The sequence below is a fragment of the Pogoniulus pusillus genome, chromosome 1, assembly GCF_015220805.1.
Source record: "Pogoniulus pusillus isolate bPogPus1 chromosome 1, bPogPus1.pri, whole genome shotgun sequence".
Classification (NCBI taxonomy): Eukaryota; Metazoa; Chordata; class Aves; order Piciformes; family Lybiidae; genus Pogoniulus; species Pogoniulus pusillus.
The window spans coordinates 6,904,395-6,928,634 of NC_087264.1; the positions used below are offsets into that span (position 1 = coordinate 6,904,395).

General features: G+C 47.9%; 1 protein-coding gene across 1 annotated transcript in view; it reads left to right on the forward strand.

Moving 5' to 3' along the window:
* Positions 1-24,240, forward strand: part of LOC135182850 (nesprin-2-like) — a 277,205-nt gene that overhangs the window by 227,655 nt on the left and 25,310 nt on the right. The window contains exons 100-102 of the mRNA XM_064157392.1: positions 2,277-2,435; positions 3,943-4,109; positions 23,120-23,282. Of these exons, the coding sequence (XP_064013462.1) occupies positions 2,277-2,435; positions 3,943-4,109; positions 23,120-23,282 (489 nt within the window). The remainder of the gene's footprint in view (positions 1-2,276; positions 2,436-3,942; positions 4,110-23,119; positions 23,283-24,240) is intronic.

The window sequence follows — 24,240 nt, forward strand, 5'->3', positions numbered from 1 at the left end:
CAACCAGTACCAGGGCAGGTGGTGTGATGCAGAAGTGCTCAAAGCAATGGCTTGAAGGGCTCGAAGCTTGTCTGAGAATTTTTGGCTCGTTCCTGGTTTGCCCCCAGTCTGTAGAGTGTAGCCACCCAAAAGGTGCTTCCTGCTCTTAAAACCCTCTCTTGCCTTGTGCTAGCAGGCAAAAACAGAGTCAGAACCATCACAGAATTTAACAGTGGTTTTGCTGACATGCAGAGTCTCTTCTTCACCAGCCAAGTTAACTTGTCTCTGTACACAGGAGGTGCCACGAGTGGCAGAGGAAGGAGGAGTGATTTACTCTTCATACCTCTGAGGCTTAGGGTACAAGAGAACATCTCAGAGCCCAGCCCTTGTAGGGAGACTTTCTGAGGTGCCTGGGTTCTCCAGGAGATGCTTCTGTGTTGAGAACTTTGGGGATTGTTTCCCAGTATCCCATGGCAGTGCTTTTGGCCTCATCTCTTTGCATGAAAGGTGGAGAACTCATGGTCCTTCTTTGAGAACTCATGTTCCCTCTTTAAAGAATGTTGAAGTGAAAGGACAGAAGCAACATAGTGGGAGGTCACCTGGTGCTGCCTCCTATTCTGATCCTGATCTGAGAATCATAGAATGGTCTAGGTTGGAAGGACCTCAAGGATCATCCAGCTCCAACCCTCCTGTCCACAGGCAGGGACACCCCCGACTAGAGCAGGTTGCTCAAGGCCTCATCCAACCTGGCCTTAAACACCTCCAGGGAGGAAGCAGCCACAACCTTCCCTGATGTTACATGGAGAAGGTTTGCTTCCACACTACACACTTAAGTGCCACTCTGAGGTACAGAATGGTGCTAAGGATCAGTCTAGGAGTATCAGTAATGGAATTGTGAGAAGTCATATGCTGTCAGATAGCAAGAGGGAATGTTTCTTGCCATTGAGTGATATTTGGAGTGGCCATTCGCAGCCAAGGCAAACAAAAATGTTTTACCCAGTCTTTTACAGAGTCTATTTGTGAGGATGAGGGGTTAGTTGTTTGGTTTGTTTGTACCACTTTTCACTTCCTTTGAATCATATATCTTCCTACAGGAATACATGGAAGTAGATTTTTACAGAGATAAACCCATTACAGTCAGTAGTTGTGAAGTTTCTCTTCCAGTTGTCAAAAAATAAGAATCATAGAATCATAGAATCAACCAGGTTGGAAGAGACCTCCAAGATCATCCAGTCCAACCTAGCACCCAGCCCTAGCCAGGCAACTAGACCATGGCACTAAGTGCCTCAGCCAGGCTTTGCTTCAACACCTCCAGGGACGGTGCCTCCACCACCTCCCTGGGCAGCCCATTCCAATGCCAATCACTCTCTCATCACTCTCTTTGTGAAGAACTTCCTCCTAACATCCAGCCTAGACCTCCTTTGGCACAACTTGAGACAGTGTCCCCTTGTTCTATTGTGTTCTATTGCTGGTTGCCTGGGAGAAGAGGCCACCCCCCACCTGGCTACAATGTCCCTTCAGGTAGTTGTAGACAGTAATAAGATCACCCCTGAGCCTCCTCTTCTCCAGGCTAAACACCCCCAGCTCCCTCAGCCTCTCCTCATAGGGTTTGTGTTCCAGGCCCCTCACCAGCTTTGTTGCCCTTCTCTGGACATGTTCCAGCACCTCAACATCTCTCTTGAATTGAGGAGCCCAGAACTGGACACAGCACTCAAGCTGTGGCCTGAGCAGTGCTGAGTACAGGGGAAGAATAACCTCCCTTGTCCTACTGCCACACTGTTACTGAAACAGGCCAGGATGCCATTGGCTCTCTTGGCCACCTGGGCACTCTGCTGGCTCATCTTCAGCTACTATCTACCTGTACGCCCAGGTCCCTTTCTTCCTGGCTGCTTTCCAGCCACTCTGTCCCCAGTCTGTGGTGGTGTTTCTCTTGACACCATAACAAAGAGTATGCAGTAACAGACATTTTAGACTTCCTTTGGCATTCTCAGTTTTTCACTGAGTGATCTTGAAAATTCTTTATGAGCTCATTGTTTATAAAGCTGTCACTCCATTTAATCCCGTCCTCTGAGGGAGGGAATCTGGGGTTTGCTAGACAACTCTTGGCCCTGCTATCTCAGATGCGACGTCATAACAATCTGCTTGCTGGCTTTGAGAAGAAAGCTGGATGTATATGATAACTGCTCCTGCAAAATGGAAGGTGATCAGGTGCAGGCCAGAAATGATAAGGTTCTTAATTGCTGTTTTCCTCCCTGAGAAAGATGTTGCCAGCAGTTAATGTGTGTGTTCATCCATAGGTGTCTCTGCATAAGCAGGAGATTGAAGACAGGCTCAATACCTGGATTGTGTTCAATGAAAAGCATAAGGAGCTGTGCTCCTGGCTGGTGCAAATGGAAAGCAAAGTGTTGCAGACTGCAGATGTCAGCATTGAAGACAGGATAGACAAACTGCAGAAGGTAAGTAGTGACACCACTTTTCTTCAATTGCAGTCTGACAGCTTGTTATAGACACACTTCCCCATTTCTCCCTTGTTTTCTCATCTCTCTGGGTGATATAAACCCAGAACACACAGAGTTTTGGGAAAAGATGAGCTTTTCCAGCACAGCTCTTCTTGATGTTCAGACTTGGAGCATAATGCAAACCACAGATGCCACCTGGCTGCATTTAGGCATGGAGTGCTATGTATGTGAGTTGCAGTGGTGGAGGATTGGCTTGTTGGGTACACACTAACTTAGAGGACTGCTTGGAATTTTCCCTGCTGGGGATTATTGTGAGCAAGAAGTTACCATAATGGAAAATAAAGCCTAATTCTGCCCCTTCTCCTTGGTAGCCAATGCAGTTAATGCTTTCTAATACTTTCATATTAGCTTGATTTTAAACAGCCTTGGTTTTTTTTACTGTAATATTCTTCCCTGTGGCTTAAAGGTCTTAATATCTAATCCCAGATCTCCTCTGGATAAGAATGTCAACAAAATAAACCCATCCTAGACTTGAGTTTGGGTTTTTTTGATGCAGCTTGATTGAAAAATTGTGTAAAATTGGGAAAGCAGAGACAAAACTGGAACATTAAACTGCTGTTTTTAGAAGCTATTCCTCCTGAGAGTTGAAAGTCTTTAAGCTGCTTATTTTTTCATAGTGGCTTCATTGTAAGAGTGCTTTTCCATTGAGGTGAGGTTTTTTGTTTGGGTCTTTTTTTTGTCTTTGCTTTGTTTTCTTTTGCTGTTGTTGAGGTTTTGTTTGTCTGGTTGGGTGGGTTTTTTAAGTGAAAGAGTTTTACATGCTAAGGTAGAAGCCTCAGCCTTCAGAAGCCAAATATGACTTCACATCACACAGGATCACAGGATGTTAGGGATTGGAAAGGACCCAAAGAGATCATAGAGTCCAACCCCCTTGCCAGAGCAGGACTACACAATCTAGCACAGTTCACAGATAAATGAATCCAGGCCTTGAAAGTCTCCACAGAAGGAGACTCCACAACCTCTCTTGGAGATCCTGTTCCAGTGCTCTGTGACCCTTACAGTAAAGAAGTTCCCCCTTGTGTTGAGGTGAAACCTCCTGTGCTGCAACTTACACCCAGTGCTCCTTGTCCTGTCCCAGGGAGCACTGAGCAGAGCCTGTCCCCCCTTCCACTCCTGATCCTTCAGATATTATCTTTTCTTCTCTTTTCCAGATTAAAAGCCCCAGGTCCCTCAGACTCTCCTCATCAGGCAGTGCTCCAGTCCTGTAATCATCCTCTTAGCCCTCCACTGGACTCTCTCCAGCATACCCCTGTCTGTCTTAAACTAGGGAGCCCAAAACTGAATGCAGTACTCAAGATGAGGTCTCAGCAGGACAGAGGAGAGAGGGAAGAGAATCACATACGTGGGAAAAGAAACAGATAGCTTTGGATTGTTGAGGGTTTATATTTGTTGTTGTTGGTTTGTTTTGTTCAGGAGTTAAGCAATGTTTGTTTGTATTTCTCAGGATTGCATGGAAGAAATAAACCTGTTCAGTGAAAATAAGACCCACTTGAAGCAAATGGGTGACCAGCTCATCCAGGCTAGCAACAAGAGCAGAGCTGCTGAAATAGATGATAAACTCAACAAAATCAATGATCGCTGGCAGCATCTCTTTGATGTCATTGGAGCAAGGTGAGAAAATTCCTTTCAGTATTTTACATGACATGAGCCAGAAGCCATCAGTCTTTGGCCCTCAGAAACAGACTGTTTCCCAGTTCTACAGAAATTTATTACTGAGAGTCAAATTAAACTGCAGTTAATGTGTTTTTCTTAAGACTACTTGCTGTATTGTGACATCAAATGTCTTAATTTGTCTGATGGTAGAGGACAGGGTGTTAAGACTTTCTAGAATATCTCATTTTAATCGTGGGAGCAATGTGAAAGGAAGTATTTCACAGTATCACCAAGTGTCAAAGTGATTTCTGTCACATGTGTTGAATTGCTACTTAAAGTGGTATGGTAGGAGTTAATTTGGGCTCTTCAGGAGGTCTTCTGTTTTAAGATAGGCTTCTGTTTTCACACGTGGAATTTAGGAATAGATTCCTGGTCTGTCTTTGTAGGAAGGTGTGCAAAAAAAGCCTGGATGAGGCACTTAGTGCCGTGGTCTAGTTGATTGGACAGGGCTGGGTGATAGGTTGGACTGGATGATCTCTTATGAGGACAGACTGAAAGAGTTGATTCTATGACAGTTGGGGCTGTTCAGTCTGGAGAGGAGGAGGCTCCAAGGTAACCTTGTTGTGGCCTTACAGTATCTGAAGGGGACCTACAAGGGAGCTGAGGAGGGACTTTCTAAGCTATCAAGGAGTGACAGGACTAGGGGGAATGGAGCAAGGCTGGAGGTGGGCAGATTCAGACTGGATGTGGGGAGGAGGTTCTTGAGCATGAGAGTGCTGAGAGCCTGGAATGGGTTGCCACCTAGAGGTGTTTAAGGCCAGGCTGGATGAGGTTCTGGCCAGACTGATTTTAGGGTAGGGTGTTCCTGCCCATGGTAGGGGAGTAGGAACTAGATGATCATAGAATAGAATCATAGAATCAACCAGGTTGGAAGAGACCTCCAAGATCCTTGTGGTCCCTTCCAACCCTGACTGATTCTATGATTCTATGATCATGGAAGTCTCTTCCAACCTGGTTGCTTCTCTGATTCTATGATCTGTATGCTGTTTCTTCTTACATTCCAAAGTATATGAAGTTGCATTTAGAATTAGTGCTGCCTCTCCAGTCACCTTCCCTAAAAAACAGCTGGAAGACCATACCGTGAATGTAGTTTTTAAATGCAAGATCTTCTGCATGATGATGAAACAAAACCCACTACCAGTTGAAGTTAAAACAAAAACCTGCATACTGGAATGTAAGGGGGAAGAGTTGTGTGTGATCAGAAGTTGCAAGAAGCTGATAATCAGTAGGTTACTAAAGATAAGATCTGGAGGAAGCAGGGCTCGCAGGTATGCGCATCGGCGGTAGGGATAGATGGAGTGTAACAGATTCCAAAAGAAAGGAGGAGTTTGGTTCCCCTTGGTTCAGAGTTCTGGGATACACAAGACACAGAATTCTGAACCCATCTAAACCGAGAGCGTGGGTGGGCGAGTTGGAGCGGCACCAATCTCACCACCATGATGCTGTGGTTCCCGCTGGGGACGCCTACCTGCTGAGACGGCAGCTCTGCTAGCTACGCATCTCGAGAGCTCTGCTGGCCAGTGGGATAGGGTGAGCAGAGCCTGCCCTTTGAGCAGCTGAGCTACTTGGAATTGTTTGTCATGTCTTATTAAGCTGGTGAAAGGCCTGGAACACAAACCCTATGAGGAGAGGCTGAGGGAGCTGGGGGTGTGCAGCCTGGAGAAGAGGAGGCTCAGGGGTGACCTCGTTGCAGTCTACAACTGCCTGAAGGGGCATTGTAGCCAGGTGGGGGGTGGCCTTTTCTCCCAGGCAAGCAGCAACAGAACAAGGGGACAGTGTATGAAGTTGTGCCGGGGAAAGTATAGGCTGGATGTTAGGAGGAAGTTGCTGCCAGAGAGAGTGATTGGCATTGGAATGGGCTGCCCAGGGAGGTGATGGAGGCACCATCCCTGGAGGTGTTCAAGAAAAGGCTGGATGAGGCACTTAGTGCCATGGTCTAGTTGACTGGATAGGGCTGGGTGCTAGGTTGGCCTGGATGACCTTGGAGGTCTCTTCCTACCTGGTTGATTCTATGATTCTAGCACTGTAGTTCCTCCCTATGGCTGTAGCAGGTGAGACATAGGTATTGTGTATATACCTTTTGTGTGATGATTTTAGTGTTTAAGCTATAATAAAGTATTGAAACTTGTGCTAGTTTGAAGCTAGCTAGAATGTTTTGGTGAGACAAGTAGATTATAGGCTGTAAAAGGAAAACAATGGTCATGTCTACGTCACTCATAGGCTTACTGAGATGTATAAAAACATAAGTCAAAACATAGATAACACACTTGGCACCACTCTCACTTGGGCTGCTGGCTGAACTGCATCTCTCTAACCTCACCCTCCATTTTGGACTAAACCACTTTGCTTCCTAACCCCCCTGGCCAAACCTCTATTCTTCCTTGGGACTGGGGTAAGGTTGAGAGGGGTAGGGGGAAGGTGCAGGGGTGGTTGAGAGCCCCTCCTGGGGACTCAGATTTCTGGGAGGGCTGTTGTGTGTCTGTATTGCCTTTTACCTTGTATATTTCTGTCTATAACTGTATATACTGTAAATATCTGCTTGTATATTGTGCTAGCTGTAAATATAAGCTTCATTCATATTTCCAGAGCTGGCTGGGTCTAGCCTGGGTGATTTCCAAAGTGTAGGGGGGGCGGGGAACACACAAACCATCACAAAACTGTGCCCAGAGTGGGGTACCCATGTGTGAGAGCATTCCCTGGTCCCAAAGAATTCACTGGAACATTTAAGCAATAACCTTCTAAAAGATTAAACATTTATTATACCTGACAGAGTTAAGAACATGACCATTTTAATATTAGCCTTTCTGACACTATCCCATTTCATTATTATCTGTGAGTTTCTACCACAGCTTGTGAGAAGGATGCTGGGTTGGTCTCACCACTTGCCTGAGTTTGTTAGCAATCCCAAAATAATAGACCTAACACCAACTTAGTGTTGCTCTAACTGTCTCTCTCAAGGTTTTGTTGGACCTGTAACCCTTCTCTCTGGGCCTTCAGAAGCTCTCTTGCTCAGTTGACATTAGGGACAGATAAGGTGGGTGGTTGCATCCGTGACAATGTAGTGCTAAGCATGCTGGATCTTAATCAGAAATGAGATCTGAATTGATGGTGACACATGAGCTGTGAATGATTAAGCAGAAGCTGCTGTCTTAACATCTAACACTGCAGATAGTCTTGCAGTGGCTGTGTTAAGGTGTCTTTGTATTTGACCTGTTGGAGGAAAGAAAGCTTCACTTTGCTGGCAGCACTTTTTCTGTTCTCATGGTAACGTGCAGTTTTTAAAGCACTTCAATGATTCTCTGTATTGTGCTGCGTGTTATTTTTTAATTAAGGTTAAAATTAAGGTTTAATTAAGGTTTGAGAGGACATAGCCTGAGGCTGCACCAGGGGAGATTTAGGCTGGAGGTGAGGAGAAAGTTCTTCCCTGAGAGAGTCATTGGACACTGGAATGGGCTGCCCGGGGAGGTGGTGGAGTCGCCGTCCCTGGAGCTGTTCAAGGCAGGATTGGACGTGGCACTTGGTGCCATGGTCTAGCCTTGAGCTCTGTAGTAAAGGGTTGGACTTGATGATCTGTGAGGTCTCTTCCAACCCTGATGATACTGTGATACTGTGAAAATGCATGATTTTGAAATTAAGATAAACATGGCACATTTCTAATCTTTAGAGAAATACAATAAAGAAACCATGGGATGTTTAGAGGCATCTGGCAGTCTCAGCCAAGAGTTTTCTACTTGGGATGTTTTAAATCTTGACCTTCAGATGCGTGTATGGTGATGCTTTGAGGTACATTGATAAGGATCTGAGAGGCCTGGAACACAAACCCTATGAGGAGAGGCTGAGGGAGCTGGGGTTGTTTAGTCTGGAGAAGAGGAGGCTCAGGGGTGACCTCATTGCTGTCTACAACTACCTGAAGGGAGGCTGTAGCCAGATGGGGGTTGGTCTCTTCTGCCAGGCAAACAGAACAAGGGGACACAGTCTCAAGTGGTGGTGGGGGAGGTCTAGGCTGGATGTTAGGAGGAAGTTGTTGCCAGAGAGAGTGATTGGCATTGGAATGGGCTGCCCAGGGAGGTGGTGGAGTCACCATCCCTGGATTTGCCCTCAGCATCAATGTAGCTCCCAGTATTGGGAATATATGTAAGTGAATATTGCAACTACTGGTGAGTTGGTGTGATGCATTGTGAGTGCTCCTATGTTCTTAACCTCAAAGGGTCTGCAACATGCCAGGTTCTGCTTGTGATTTTCACCAACTCTGTGATCAGCATTAGGGGAATGAGTGGGAAGGGCCTGACAAAATGTGGCTTTAACCATCTCCTTCAGTCCAAGATTATCATTCAGCCCCGTGGGGTCCATTGGTTTTGGACTCAATACTAGCAGACATTCAGCATGTTGCTGTGTTTTGCAGTGTGAGTGTAACATATCTCTTTTCCTTGTGTAATCCACTCCACATGGGCTTGGCTCACAGCTCAGCTGTTCTCAGTTGCTCAGTCTTAAATAACCATCAGGCTGGACATTCACAATACAATCTGAGTATGGTGCTGTGAACTTCTTTTGCCCTGTTTACAACCTTTCAACTTCCCTTTTTGAGATCCCTTCTATAGCAGTGGCTTGCCATTGACATTTGAATTCTGAAGGAACTAAATTAGACTTCAGTTGACTGAAATTTCCACCTGGCTTACAGGTATGCACTGAGGCACTCAATATGAAGATCATTCTATGTTTCTGGGTAGCTTCTTTTAGGCTCAGACAATGGGGGAGAAGACAGCAACTCTTTCGAGCACAGGAGTACCACAAGTTGGGCCTCCTCGTGGGAGACTGAAGCAAAGCAAGGAGCCTTGGGCTGGGGACAAGATGATCTGTGAGCATGGGTCGTGATGCTCCATGCTGATAAACTGTCTCCTTCCTTTATATTTTGCTTTAGCCAAAACAGCTGCGTTGAAAGAGCACAATAGAGTGGTGGCAGAACTGATGGTGACCTTGTTGCATGAAATGATCACAATCCAGACATCCTCACACAATCTCAAACATCTGCCATCACCAGATGGTTTACAGTTTCATTCAATGGATAGGATGGACTGGCTTCAGGGAGATTGGAGCCTGCAGGGCATAGCACAGGGGCTGTGTGCCCACTGCCGCTTAGCAAAGAGAGATCTCAGTGCTGCACACTGCTGCTGGGGCAGCAGCCCCAGATGCAGACCTTTTTCATTGGACACTGCTTCATTTTTTTGGGGAAGGTGAAAGGGGTGGAGAAGATGCTTCAGGGCAGGACTAACAGAAGGCCTTGAGGGAAATTGAGGCAGGAGAATGCCTTCTGGAGGGAAATGATGAATTTTGACTGTAGTGAGGAGGCAGTGTGGGAACTTCATTTCACAGCATCTCTGTGAAATGAGGTGATGAGTTTGCTCCTGGCATTGGAGATCAGTAGTTGTGGCAAGTAAATTAAAGTGACAATTGTCGGTGTTTTTGCATGCCAAGTCTGCAACCACTTGAAGCATTTTTTGACAAGTATTGCAGCTTCAGCACTTTCTGAAAAACTTGTAACTAGCTGCTGCCTTTCTTCACACTCATGGGTGCACTGCAGCTCACTGCACTGCAGCTCACCACACCGCCTCCCTGGGCCCTAGCAGCTGTACAGATGCTAGGACCAAATCTCACGGTATCTTCATGGCAGGCCAAGAGTTGGGCAGTGAGTAAACAGGAACAGTGTGGCCAGTAGGACAAGGGAGGTTATTCTGCCCCTGTACTCAGCACAGGTCAGGCCACACCTTGAGTGCTGTGTCCAGTTCTGGGCTCCTCAATTCAAGAGAGATGTTGAGGTGCTGGAATGTGTCCAGAGAAGGGCAGCAAAGCTGGTGAGGGGCCTGGAACACAGCCCTGTGAGGAGAGCCTGAGGGAGCTGGGGATATTTAGCCCGGAGAAGAGGAAGCTCAGGGGGGACCTCATTGCTGTCTACAACTACCTGCAGAGAGGCTGGAGCCAGCTGGGGGTTGGTCTCTTCTGCCAGACAACCAGCTACAGAACAAGAGGACACAGTCTCAAGCTGTGGCAAGGGAGGTCTAGGCTGGATGTTAGGAGGAAGTTCTTCCCAGAGAGAGTGATTGGCATTGGAATGGGCTGCCCAGGGAGGTGGTGGAGTTGCTGTCCCTGGAGGTGTTCAAGCAAAGCCTGGTTGAGGCACTTGACTGGATAGGGCTGGGTGCTAGGTTGGACTGGATGATCTTAGAGGTCTCTTGAACCTGGTTGATTCTATGATTCTATGATACAGAGCCATGCACTGCATTGGAGGAGAAAATGTGCATTGACTAGCTGTGTGCTGGAAGCCAATCCTCTACTGTGGGCACTGAGTATCTCTAATAGATAAGCACTTTGTGATGCTGTAGTTGAAGAGTATAAAATAACCTGCATCCACAAAAGGCTCTAATTGAGATTTATAGCCAGCTTCACTTCTGTGGATTCTGTTGTCCCTATGGCTGGCCCTGAAAACTGAGTGATGTTCTATGTTTTCTGTAGTGCAGTATATGGCTGTGTGATACCAGCATAGAATCAATCAGCTTGGAAGAGACCTCCAAGATCATCCTGCCTCAGCCAGGCTTTTCTTGAACACCTCCAGGGATGGTGACTCCACCACCTCCCTGGACAGCCCATTCCAATGCCAATCACTCTCTCTGCCAACAACTTCCTCCTAACATCCAGCCTATACTTCCCACAGCACAACTTGAGACTGTGTCCCCTTGTTCTGTTGCTGGTTGTCTGGGAGAAGAGGCCACCCCCACCTGGCTACAGCCTCCCTTCAGGTAGTTGCAGAGAGCAATGAGGTCACCCCTGAGCCTCCTCTTCTCCAGGCTAAACACCCCCAGCTCCCTCAGCCTCTCCTCATAGGGTTTGTGTTCCAGGCCCTTCACCAGCCTTGTTGCCAAATCAGTCTCAAGTCCATGTATCAATACAGGGCATTCTTCCTGATAGCTTATTTCACCTTTTTAAACCAATGAATGTCCTGAGACAGATGGGCAAATTAGGTGTGCTCTCCATTTAGTCCTTGAAGTGATTCTCTTAGTTCATGGTGACAAGCTCAGATTTGCCATATGGCTCCACTTGCAGGACTTAACACTTTGAATGTATGTCTGTGCTTGGCTTGCCTGGCAGCAAAAGCTGTTGCAGTCAGAAAGTGGCTTGGTGCAAACTTGGAAAAGTCTCAAAACGTTAATTCCCATGGGATAGAGTAACCATTAAGACATTAGTGTGCTGGGAAAGGAGAACAAGTGAATTTCTGTTTAGTTCAGAAGCCACTCTTAGCAGAGAAGGTCTTGTGCTGAAGTCTCTGTTGACAGAGGGAAATACAAACATACTAACAGGCAGAAAGGGAGCATTGTGCTGGCTGTAAAAATGGACTTAGGAAATCTCTTGCTTTTGTTCTCTCATCACTCGCCTCACAGCAGCACTCTGCCAGAAGAAATCTCTGCATGCTTACACGTAGACCCAAGTGAAGGCCTGAAACAGTAGGCAATGGAGTGCACAGGCTGTGTGTAGGTGGTAGGTAGCCAAAAACCTGCGGAGTGGGATTTACATTCCCAGCCGCTCTGAAGCAGCACTCCACAGCCCTGTTTTAACTGGTGAGAGGACCTATGCTGAGCCCAGGCATCTTCCCCGGGGTACTTTCCACTACTGATGCTAAGTCCGTGCTTTGCTTCCCAGCCCAGCAGGGAGGTGTTTGCCTTCTGTGTAGCTGTTTGCACAGTGCCTGCTGGCAGGAGGGCACCCATGTGTCACAGCAGGGTGTCTGCACTGCCCGGGCTTCTGCAAAGCCTTTGGACGATGCTTGAGCTGTCGTTACAGCCACCAGTTTCATCGGGGGCTGCCTCTGGCAGATTTGGGTATCTAGACTGGTCTCTACCGTAACAAGTGTTGCATTTTTCTGCCTCTGAGAATCTTCCAGCGCTTCTCGCTGCTGCAGAGTTGTGCAAGGGGGATGCCCTTCTGAGTTGCTCCGGCTGTGGGCACACTGCGATGTGTTTTCTTACTTGGTGTATCTGGTCTGTGTTTTCAGCTTTGTGGAGAAAGCCACATTTTTTTTGTGTATGTAGCAAGGATGGGTACAAATGACTGCAACCTTTAATGCAAGCAAAGAAACTAGCGAGGCCAAACCTACCTTCTCGCTCTTCTAAATGTGAATCCGTGGCAGCTAGGTCTATTCCCTGTATCATAGAATCAGCCAGGTTGGAAGAGACCTCCAAGATCATCCAGTCCAACCTAGCACCCAGCCCTAGCCACTCAACTAGACCATGGCACTAAGTGCCTCATCCAGTCTCTTCTTGAAGACCCCCAGGGACGGTGCCTCCACCACCTTCCTGGGCAGCCCATTCCAATGCCAATCACTCTCTCTGTGAAGAACTAATTCCTAACATCCAGCCTAGACCTACCCTGGCACAACTTGAGACTGTGTCCCCTTGTTCTGTTGCTGGTTGCCTGGAAGAAGAGGCCACCCCCCCACCTGGCTACAATGTCCCTTCAGGTAGTTGTAGACAGTAATAAGATCACCCCTGAGCCTCCTCTTCTCCCTGCCAGCCCTCGTTGCAGGATCCAGGAATCTTAAGCTGCCACAACTAAAATCAGCCCCCTTTTTCCCACATGGAACTGAGTGATGTGTTTACAGCAGATTTCCTGCACGCTGCAGCTGAAATTCCCAGCCTGAAACCACTTAGGGTTGCAGTAAAATGAAAAGGAGTTATTCTTCAGTGATAACACCTCGTGCTAAGCAGGGGTTCCATGGAGGTTTTATTGGGGAGCTCCAGTTAGCCCCTGCGCTGTGCTTCCCCTTCCCACCCCGTAGCTGGGCTGCCCCGATAGCTGCAGTGGGGTCCTCAGCATGGTAGGTGTGGGGAGCAAGCAGGTTCATACCACCTCAACTGGTCTCTGTTTATTTTTCCACCACACTGCTTACGCTTTGGCAGGATAGATCCATCAGGTGCCACATGTCAGCGTGTTGTCCTGCCCTGTCACAGTCAGTGTGGGTGCACTCCTAGTTCAAAGGTCTTCTTGAATTAGAACCGCGTGGCAAGGCAAGCAAAGTATAATGCAGGGAGGCCCCTGTGTAAACGATACAGTCATGTTCATTAGAATTGTATGGGTTTATAACTGTAAAATGTCAATTCTTGTATTTATTTTGTTCCAACAACAAAAACTTGGACAGCTGAAATGTCACTTGCCCAGTGCCTGCCTTCTTTCCATAGAATCACAGAATCAGTCACGGTTGGAAGAGACCACAAGGATCATCTAGTTCCAACCCCCCTGCCATGTTCTCCAGGCTCCCTGTCCTTCAGGGATTACGCTTCTCTGTGGTGCAAAAGCTGTGACAGAACTCATTATCGTATCAGGCAGGATGGTTGGGCTTATTTTGGTTATGCAATGTGTGCCGGGAGCAGGGGGGAGCTGGCAGTGCAAGGGGACTCCCTGCGTTCTGTACGCTGTTACCATTCCCAGCGTCTGCTTGGCTGGACGGGAAGGTTATCTCCCCATTTTCTGCCTCAGACCTGGTATTTCAAACCACGATTTTGATCCTGTCCAGCCCACGCTGCTGAGGTAACTGTGATTTACCCATGCAAACATCTGACGCCCTCTCGCAGCGGTGTCTTACCAGGCGCTTTCTCCCCTGACATATATTGAGTGCGAGCAATTGGCGAGTCCACACAGGTCTGCGGAGGGCTACCTGAACACTGAAACCCTTTTAATTTCAACACAATTCCTTGCATTTTTGGTAGGATTATCACAACTTCTGGGTTTTTTTCCCCCCCAATATTGTCTGAGTGGGGAGTGCCTTTTAATCCAAGGTTCTGACTTCCGCCTCTTTCTTCCCACCCCGTGATCTTTGGCAGTCATAACACACCGAAATCACCACAGTGTGTTTTTCCACAAACCAATGATAGCATAAATGAAGATTAGGGGCTGATTTTGTCCTCCAGCAAAACAGGCTACTTGTACTGGGAGGCCTCCTGCCTGCACTAGAAGGTTAAGGAGAGGACAGGTTAGTGCGTGGGAGACTTAATTCGCCCTTAAATACCTGGGATATAATGGGAAAGGCGAGCAAGAGGAACACAGGGGAAGTAAGGATAGATCCGTGTGCGTGGTGCCTGTGCGTGGATGTATGTGTTCTGGTGGGGTTTTTTTTTTTGGGGGGGGTTGCTTCAGACTGACTCTGCTGCGAGTCATCCGGGGCTGAGGCACCAATCTCTCTTTGGCAGAAGAAATGAGCACCTCATCTACCTTTTTTTGGTGCCGAAGCCTCCAGCCTGCAAGCTTTTTGCTGCCAGCCGCTCACGGCTGCTGGCCGTGCGCTTGTTGGCGTGCTAATTCTCTTATGTCAGAATAAAGCTCTCGTGGGTTTGTTCTGAGGAGGGATGCGGCCGTTTGCCAGGTAAAATACCACCCCAAAACGTACAGGTTAAAACTGGGTAGAGCTCCAGTGTCTCCTCAGCTCGGAGGGTCGGGGAGGACGGGCGAGCCTCCCCCCGAGGCGGGATGCTAAAGCGGCGAATAAATAGGGCATCTGTGGAGGAGGGGTTTCCTCTTCCATGCCTGCCGTGGTCGCAGAGACGGTCCCGGTCCCCTTGCAGCTTGGGATTTGCAAGCTGAGGAATGGTTTTTTCTTGCGAATCGTAAGTGCCATGTTGGTGAACGGCCGCGGGTCTGGTCGGGGTGGGTTTTGTTGGAGCAGGTATCGCCGGCACGGCCGGGAGGGGGAAGGGCACCGATGCGCCAGCGGCTGCCCGCGGTTCGCCTTGGCTAAGGGCATGAGTGGGAGACACGGCGCCCTAGCAGCAGCAGCAGCAGCAGCGCTCCGCGGCCTCTCGCGTAAAACCAGCCGTGTTCTGGCGCTTTTGCACCCAAATCTTTTGCAGCTGGCAGCAGGGTGCGGCGAGAAAAGCCTCCTGCGGCGCACCCGCTGCTTGCCCTGCTCGCTGTGCTGGCACAGCCCAGCGCCGAGGCGTCGTCATTGTGCCGGGGCCGGCCGCTGTGCAGAGAAACCTCCCTGTTTTCCATAGGAAGGCCTAAAATTTGCCATTGACATCACCTTTCTTGATCGCGGGGTTTGCCCCTCACAGGGTTAACCTCGCCCTGCAACTTACCGAACAAAGGTTTCTGGGCTGTGCATCTCATTTGCCTTACCGGATTGTAAACAATCCTATCAGCTGGCAGGGCCATTCCGGCTGCTCCTCGCTTAAAAAGAAATGGCTCGAGTGGCTTTTTCTGGTGACAGCTGTGCGTGTGAAAGAGAGTCAGGAATATGCATGAAGATGTTCTTCATGCCCTCAGACGCTAAAATGTGCATGTTACTTTATATTTTATTTGAGCCTTACCTTGTTTTTCCTGCAGCATTTTGACAACTGGTGCACTGGTGCAATGCAATCGGCAGGCATTTTGCAGCTCTTTGTGTGGATGCATTTCAGTCAGCCTGGAAGTGCCTTCTGCTAGGTGCCTACGGCTAGGTGGAGGAGCCTACTGCTAGGTGGAAGAGCCTACTGCTAGGTGCTGCCCGAGTAGTTACTACAAAACATTCTATTCTGCCTATAAATGGTCCAGCCTCAACCAGCTTAATGCATTTCTCTTGTAACCCAATGCTGGCAACTCCATTGAGGGTATTAAGACCCAAATCCAATCTCGAGTCAGGTCAGTTAGTCCTTCTGTTCACTTTTGCAGCCAGCTATTAGTTATAATCTACTAGGGTTTGTCCTTTTTCTGCCACTTCTGGTTTAGTGTAAAGATTAAGACTTGCAGAAACTGGCTTTGTTTGGGTAATCCCAGGCATTTTATGCATCTGTCCAAGCACTGTTTTGAATCAGGGTATCTTTTAAGCTGGACCTACTGTGAAGTGCAGGAGTTGGTTGGTTGGGGTTTTTTGTCTTTGTGGTCATATTTGTTGGGGTTTTCTCTGTGGCTTGCATTTTTGTTCCTTTGGGGTTTCTTAGCCGGGGGTGTGTGTGTGTGTGTGAGTATGTTGAATGGTGGCAGGTGAGTTGTCGTTGGATAGGTAGGTAAACAAACACTAAGTTTTGCCCGTTTGACCAAATAACTTGAGAATTACGCTTTGTAGGGGAAGAATTCAATCGACTGTGGTGGCAGCCTCTACCACCTTCTAGGAACTGGGAGAAGCTCATTTCCTCTGCTGCACTTGAGGTTTAATAGCTGTTAATTTGCTCTGTGTTGGGTGATTGGTCCGGTGGAGATAAGGGGTGAGCTTTTGCCCAAGGGTTAGTAACTTGAGACTTGCTTTGCTCACCCACACTCGGCTCCCAAAAGGTCTGTCTTTCCAGACGATGCATCTCAAAAGAGTTTGTGAGGTTTCTTCCGTGCAGAGAGCAAATAATTTGCAATACTTGATAGTGTGCAGAAATGCATCTGAGAATGGTTGTTGTGAAGTAGCGACTCTCTTTTTACAGCTTTCTTTGAGCTGTAGCAGAAGAAAAGGCAGTTCCCTGTGACTTCAGGTGCAAACTTGAGGGTGCTCAACGAGATTTTTAAATCGTTTCACCTGTTGCTTCAGCATAGAACCCTCCCCTTTACCTTGAGCTCTGTGTCTGCTAACTGCAGCCAGAACAGATGAGCTCTGGACAAGGCTACCTTGGTATTTACAGCACTAATGTAAACTTCTCTTAGGTTCTTGTTCTACTCCAATTGCTTACCTCAAGTTTGAGATTAATGACTTAGAGTGTTATGGGTGGTTAAATGACTGAAGAAATGTTCATATTTTATCCAGAATATGTTAACTGATTCAGTTGCCTAATTGCAAGCTCACAGTACCGCATTGACCCCGGATTTGAGACTGTTGCTTCTAGTTGCTTTCAGCAACAGAACAAGGGGACACAGTCTCAAGTTGTGCTGGGGGAGGTATAGGCTGGATGTTAGGAGGAAGTTCTTCACAGAGAGAGTGATTGGCATTGGAATGGGCTGCCCAGGGAGGTGGTGGAGTCACCGTCCCTGGAGGTGTTCAAGAGAAGGCTGGATGAGGCACTTAGTGCCATGGTCTAGTTCACTGGCTAGGGCTGGGTGCTAGGTTGGACTTGGATGATCTTGGAGGTCTCTTTCAACCTGGTTGATTCTATAGCAACCACTCTATAAAGACACATATATTTATGATAATATCTATAACTTGAATTTCATGGTGATGTCTAAGACAAAATAATATGATTGGAGGAAAGTCTGTACCAAAAAATTACTCTAAAATTGTTGCTTTTGAAATGTGTTGTCTGCCTTAGAGACTTTTATTTGTAATTTGATATCCCTTGGACTTACTGGATGATAAGTAGGTGAATGTAGCCAAGCATGAAGACTGAAGAATGGAGTCTTGCAAGCAATAGTCTGGTTGATTGGTTAGGGCTGGGTGCTAGGTTGGACTGGATGATCTTGGAGGTCTCTTCCAACCTGCTTGATTCTATGAATTCTTCTGTAGTGCAGTTTCAGGATGGGAAGCAGGTAGATACAGAGAAAGGGAACCCGGGAAGTAGAGCTGATACTGAGCAGCAGTGTAAGATGTGATCTCAGCAGGTCAGCTGTGGCATCTGATGATCCCAATATGTGCATCATTTTCATGTCTCCAGTAAGTGGAGAATGTCATAGAATATGCGGAGAATAAATTGCCAGTGGATACTGTCAGAGGCAGTGTGGCAGTCAAGTCCTGCTTTCCTCCTGACTGTCCTGAGGTATGCAGAGTTAAAAATGCAACAGCATAGATGTTTGTCTCTAACTCTTCCTCAGGCCTTGGGTTTTCTAAGATTTTTTCTCTTTGGTGCTCCACATGAAGCCTACATTGCCCCATCCTTCCAGGGAAGAGTGTTTCTGAGTCACCTGTCTTTGGTGGACCACGTGCACTGGGGGGACACAGGCCCTGCTGAGCATCATAACCAACTAGGTCCAAAGTAACTGGTGAGTTAGAAGCAGGGGATAGGGTGGAGAAAAAAATCGGGCACCTGAGTAAATTGCTGTCAGCCCATGATAGCACAAGAAAATGCTGTCCAGTTAGCAGAGAACAACATGTTCATTGAGTACCACTTAAAAGAGGCAGAACCAGAAGCAGGAAGATTGATATAGCAGTTATTTGCTTGGGAACCAGATGCTTTCTGCATACAGGATTGAACTTGGCAGCAGAGCACTGAAAGGAGCTTGTTAAGGAAAGTGAGAGCAGCTAAATGCTTTTGTCATCAGCTGGCTTCCTCTCAGTCAGCAGCAGCAGTGAAAACCACCATCAGTGTAAAGAGGCAGAAGCAGCTGCTTTGCACTTTACACCAGTATCAGTGGCTTCCCAATGCAAGGTGAGAACAAGGTGGAGCACTGGCAAGGGCCAGATCCATCAAGCTGGTTTGCAAGGTTGCATGCACCAGACAAGGCAAATTTTACTATGTGGAGTACAGTTACCAAATGCTTGCCAGGAGTCATAGAATTGTGCTGCTCTTGCCCTCCTTATAAAACAACCAAAGGTACTGTCTGATTCTTTTGGGACATGGGGTAAAGGAAAGTGCTTCCCATGCTGCTAGTCCATATGAACACAAACCCTATGAGGAGAGGCTGAGGGAGCTGGGGTTGTTTAGCCTAGAGAAGAGGAGGCTCAGGGGTGACCTCCTTGCTGTCTACAACTACCTGAAGGGACATTGTAGCCAGGTGGGGGGTGGCCTCTTCTCCCAGGCAACCAGCAATAGGGGACACAGTCTTAAGTTGTGCCAGGGGAAGTATAGGCTGGATGTTAGGAGGAAGTTGTTGGCAGAGAGAGTGATTGGCATTGGAATGGGCTGCCCAGAGGCACCGTCCCTGGAGGTGTTCAAGAAAAGCCTGGATGAGACACTCGGTGCCATAGTCTAGTTAACTGGCTAGGGCTGGGTGCTAGGTTGGCCTGAATGATCTTGGAGGTCTCTTCCAACCTGGTTGATTCTATGATTCTATAAGACCCCAAGTTTGCTGCCCTTACTCTGCGCTTTCACAGTAACCAATCGGACCGAACAAATCCAGCAGGATCATTCCTACATCTTCTCCATAAGTGCTTTACCTTAAATCAAGAGTCTAACTGGTGTACCTCTTTGATCACCTTCCTTAAGGTTGCCAATAAGGTCAGTTGTTCCCACAGAGTGACATATTGATTATGGATTAGCTGTCCTGGGTATCTTCTGTCACTGCGTCATATGCTGCCACAAGCAACTAAAATGCACTTGGTTGCAGGCAGTTTGGGATGCTCTCCTCTAAAACCTGGAGGGATAGTTTGGCTGCAGACAGGATGGTGAGCCAGGAAACTTCATTCTTCTTGCAAGGAGGGGCAGGTCCTTTGCATGGAGCCAGCATCCAGGTACCATGTCAGGGCACTTCTGTCTTGGTGTCATCTGTCCATGCCTGCACTGAATGAGATTACATCCTCCCCCACTCTGCGCTCCTAACTTGCACAATGTTAAGAGTTGCCAAGTGCATTAGGGCTTGTCTCTGACCCCTCAGCAGTCATAGAATCATAGAATCAGTCAGGGTTCGAAGGGACCACAAGGATCATCTAGTTCCAACCCCCTTGCCATGGGCAGGGACACCCTACCCTTGATCAAGATGGCCGGAGACTCATCCAGCCGGGCTGTAAACACCTCCAGGGATGGGGCCTCAACCACCTCCCTGGGCAACACATTCCAGGGTTTCACCACTCTCACAATGAAGAACTTCCTCCTCACATCCAGTCTGAACCTACCCATCTCCAGCTTTGCTCCACTGTATTCTGAGATGCAGTCATCCCCTTGTACAGGCTGTCCTGCCAGTGCCAGCTGCTGCTTTTGTTCAGCTGGTGACAGTTCCCAGTCACAGTGGCTAATGAATGGGAAATGTTTTGATCTTTTCACGGTGCACTTGCCTTAGATATTGAGGCTTGCCTGGGCAGTTGCTAGACCAAGCAGTAACTTAGAGTTTGATTTGGAAATCTGCATTAAAAAAGTCACTTGCAAGGGCCAAAAATCCATCCTAAGGCACAGGGCCACAACTAGACATCAGAAGCATGCAAGCAGCCATAAGGACAGCACAGGAAAGCAGTGCTGGCTAAGAGGTGAATTCTCCCCAGGATAGGGGTGGGATGATGTCACTTGTCTTTAGCAACGTGGATGTTTATAGCACTGCAGTTCATGGAGAGAAATATATGTGTGATCCTGTCATATGCTTTTTTTGGTACAGTTCATCTCATCATCCAGGTTTTTAAGACAGATGATATGGAAATCATGATCTAGCAGGGTCTGGACAAAAATTTGCAAGATACAATAAATATTTCAAGAGTTTCTCAGTTCAAGTATCTCAGGGAACTGCTTGAGAGAGTCCAGGATGGAGGCACAGAGCTGCTGCAGGCGGGGGAACATCTCCTGTGAGGCTGAGCTTGGAGCTAGGAGCTTGGAACAGAGGAGCCTGAGGGCTGCCCTCATTGCTGTGCTAAAGATGTGCAGGGCAGTGTTGGGAAGACACAGCCAGGCTCTGCTCAGGGGTGGCCAAGGGCAGCACAAGGGGCACTGGAGGCAAGCTGGGGCAGAGGAGGTGCCACGGGAACAGGAGGGTGCCGGGTTGCCCAGAGAGGTTGTAGAGTCTCCTTCTCTGCAGACATTCCCAAACCCACCTGGATGCATTCCTGTGTGACCTGCTCTATGTGATGCTACTCTGGCAGGGGGGTTGGGCTGGATGATCTTTTGAGGTCCTTTCCAACCCCTAATGTTCTGTGATTGTGCCATTTAAGGAAGGGGGTGGTGGTGCAGGGACAAGTGATTTGGCAGTAAACTACCAGATAGTTGTTTTTAGGAGGTGAGTGGCCACATCACACAGCTCCCACAAACTTAAAGGAGGGTAGATTAGGTGTGACCTCTTATCCTTTCTGTTTGGACTGGGGCATGCTCTAGGTAAAGGCTTGCTGCAGCTGGCCTTTAGAGTAGTTAGTGCTGGCTTCCCCAGTTTAAGAGGGACAGGGATCTGCTGGAGAGGGCCTCGAGGATGATTAGGGGACTGGAGGACTGCCTGATAAGGAGATGCTAAGGGACCTGGGGCTGTTTAGTCTGGAGAAGAAAAGACTGAGAGGGAATTTGATACATACTTATAAGTATCTGTGGGCTGGGGGTCAGGAGTTGGGGGGACAGACTCTGCTCACTTGCTCCCTGGGATAGGACAGGGAGTAATGGATGTAAGCTGCAGCACAAGAGGTTCCACCTCAACACAAGGGGGACCTTCTTTACTGTAGGGGTCCCAGAGCACTGGAACAGGCTGCTCAGAGAGGTTGTGGAGTCTCCTTCTCTGGAGACTTCCAAGGCCTGTCTGGATGTGTGTCTGTGTGACCTGAGCTAGCTTCTATGGTCCTGCTCTGGCAGGGGGGTTGGGCTCAGTGATCTCTTTGGGTCCATTCCAACACCTAACATCCTCTGATCCTGTGAACTGCCAAGATCTAGGTGGCAAGCTGCAGTTTTGATCTGAAGTCAGAACGTGTAAGTGTTACCCCAATATTGAGCTTTTGAGTAATTTTTGTTGGGAGTTGCAAGAAACTGAAATTTCCAGGAAAGATGTGAGAGCAGTGAGGTAGTTTCACAGATGTTTCTACAACATGTGGGGACAGATGTGCTCAAATGTTCAAACAGACTGCTTGGATAATGTGAGGGGCTGAAAAGGGGTTTTGGCATGAGAATGTACCACAAAGGCTGGAAATAAAGAGAAGGTTGTCTGCAATTTGAGGGCTGTGAAAGAGAAGCTTGTCTGCAGTTTGAGGGCTCTGATATAGACATGAAAATAAATAGTCTTGATGGTTGATTTGCTTGTTCATTGCTCAGCACTTTCTAGCTGTTGAATATTTGAGTACTGTGTTCAGTTCTGGGCCCCCCAGTTTAGGAGGGACATTGAGATGCTTGAGCGTGTCCAGAGAAGGGCAACGAGGCTGGGGAGAGGCCTTGAGCACAGCCCTACGAGGAGAGGCTGAGGGAGCTGGGATTGGTTAGCCTGGAGAAGAGGAGGCTCAGGGGTGACCTTATTGCTATCTACAACTACCTGAGGGGTGGTTGTGGCCAGGAGGAGGTTGCTCTCTTCTCTCAGGTGGCCAGCATCAGAACAAGAGGACACAGCCTCAAGCTGTGCCAGGGGAGATTTAGGCTGGAGGTGAGGAGAAAGTTCTTCACTGAGAGAGTCATTGGACACTGGAATGGGCTGCCCGGGGAGGTGGTGGAGTCGCTGTCCCTGGAGCTGTTCAAGGCAGGATTGGACGTGGCACTTGGTGCCATGGTCTGGCCTTGAGCTCTGTGGTAAAGGGTTGGACTTGATGATCTGTGAGGTCTCTTCCAACCTTGGTGATACTGTGATATTCTCTCTCTTCAGGATTGCCTCTTTTTTTCCACTTTCACCCACCAGAAGAGTGGCACATCTCTGCACATTGAATTCTGTTGTTTAGGAGAGCTTTGAATATCATGGTGTTAAAGTGTTCTACAGTACATGTTGCTTAGGCCTTCTCCTTTGCTGTCAGCACCCTTTTGCTCAGGGTGTTGCACCTGTGATTTGGGCAAAATCTGCCTCCATTGGCAGGTAGGAACCTTGCTGATTATGGTGGGCCTGTCAGTTGCTGGAGAAGACAGTGAAGGTAACTCACAGCAGGAAAATCAGAGTATAGAGACCCATTTTGGCTCAACTGCAGCATGTTATAGTACAAACTCCTTCTTAAATGTCCACCAACTGACTGAAGAGCTCACTGGCAGATGAATGAGGCTACAAAAAATTCACTCTGCTCTTACAGTGTCATTAAAGCATTCACACCAGACCTTCCTGCAGCTGTAGAGCAGAGGCCTGCTGAGCCAATTTAGGCAGGTTTTGACTGAAACAGGGCTCTGATCTACAGGCAGCAGCTTGGTGGGGGACAGTAGGTGCTTCATAAAGCCTTGCCTGTCATCACCTCCTTCTAACATCATTTCCACTGATTGAAGATCTTTGTAACAAAATGTTCTTCCTGGTTTGCTTAGGGTGAAGAAACTGAAGGAAACATTTGCTTTTGTACAAATACTGGACAAAAACATGAGTAACCTTCGCACCTGGTTGGCCCGGATTGAGTCTGAGCTTTCCAAGCCTGTTGTTTATGACATCTGTGATGACCAAGAAATCCAGAAGAGACTGGCAGAACAACAGGTGGGAAATAGCAGCAGCCAGAGTAAATGAGTTAAAATGCTGCTGATTACAGTTGGTCCTGGTTTGAAATCAGCTGTTTCTTTTCTTTGCCAGGGCCTTCTAACTGTTTGCTTTTCACTTGTGTTCTTGCCAAGGTGCACTACCTGGGAAGTTTTTATTTGCTTGCTTTAATTCCAGTACTGTGTTGGCTTACTCCATTTCTCCCTTTCCCCCTCCACCCAAGGAAAACATGCAGACCACTAACAAAAGCATTTTTAAGCATTTTTACCTTCCATAGTTTGCTCAGTTAAGTATAGCAGACATCGTAAGGGTTCAGCAGAGCACAAACCTTGGGTATGATCCACAAGAATTACTTAGGTTGTCACAGTGTGAATCACAGAATGGTGGGACTGGAAGGAGCCTTTGGAGAGAGATAATCTAGTCCAACTCCCCTGCTAAAGCAGGTACCCTTAGAGCAAATTGCACAGGACCATGTCCAGGTGGGTTTTCAGTATCTGCAGGGGAGATGCCAAAACCTCTCTAGGCAGCCTGTTCCAGTGCTGTCACACTTCACAGTCTGTAAGCTTTTCTTCATGCTCAGATGGAATTTCCTGGGTTCCAGTTTGTATCCATTGCCCCTTATCCTGTCACTGGCTGCCACTGGAAAGAGTTTGGCCCCATTCTCTTGATGCCTGCCCTTTAGATGTTTTTAAGCATGGATAAGATCCTCTCTGTCTTCTCCAGGCTCATCAGCCCCTGGTCTGTCAGCCTTGCCTTATGAAACAGATGTTCCTCTCTCCTAATAATTATTTCCACAGCCCTCCACCGGTCTCCTCCAGTAGTTCCTTGTCTCTCTTGAATTAGGGTGTTCAGAGCTGGGCACAGTACTCCAGATGTGGCCTCACTAGGACACAGTAGAGGGAGAGGAGAACCTGCCTTGACTTGCTGGCTACGCTGTTTTTCATGCACCCTAGGACAC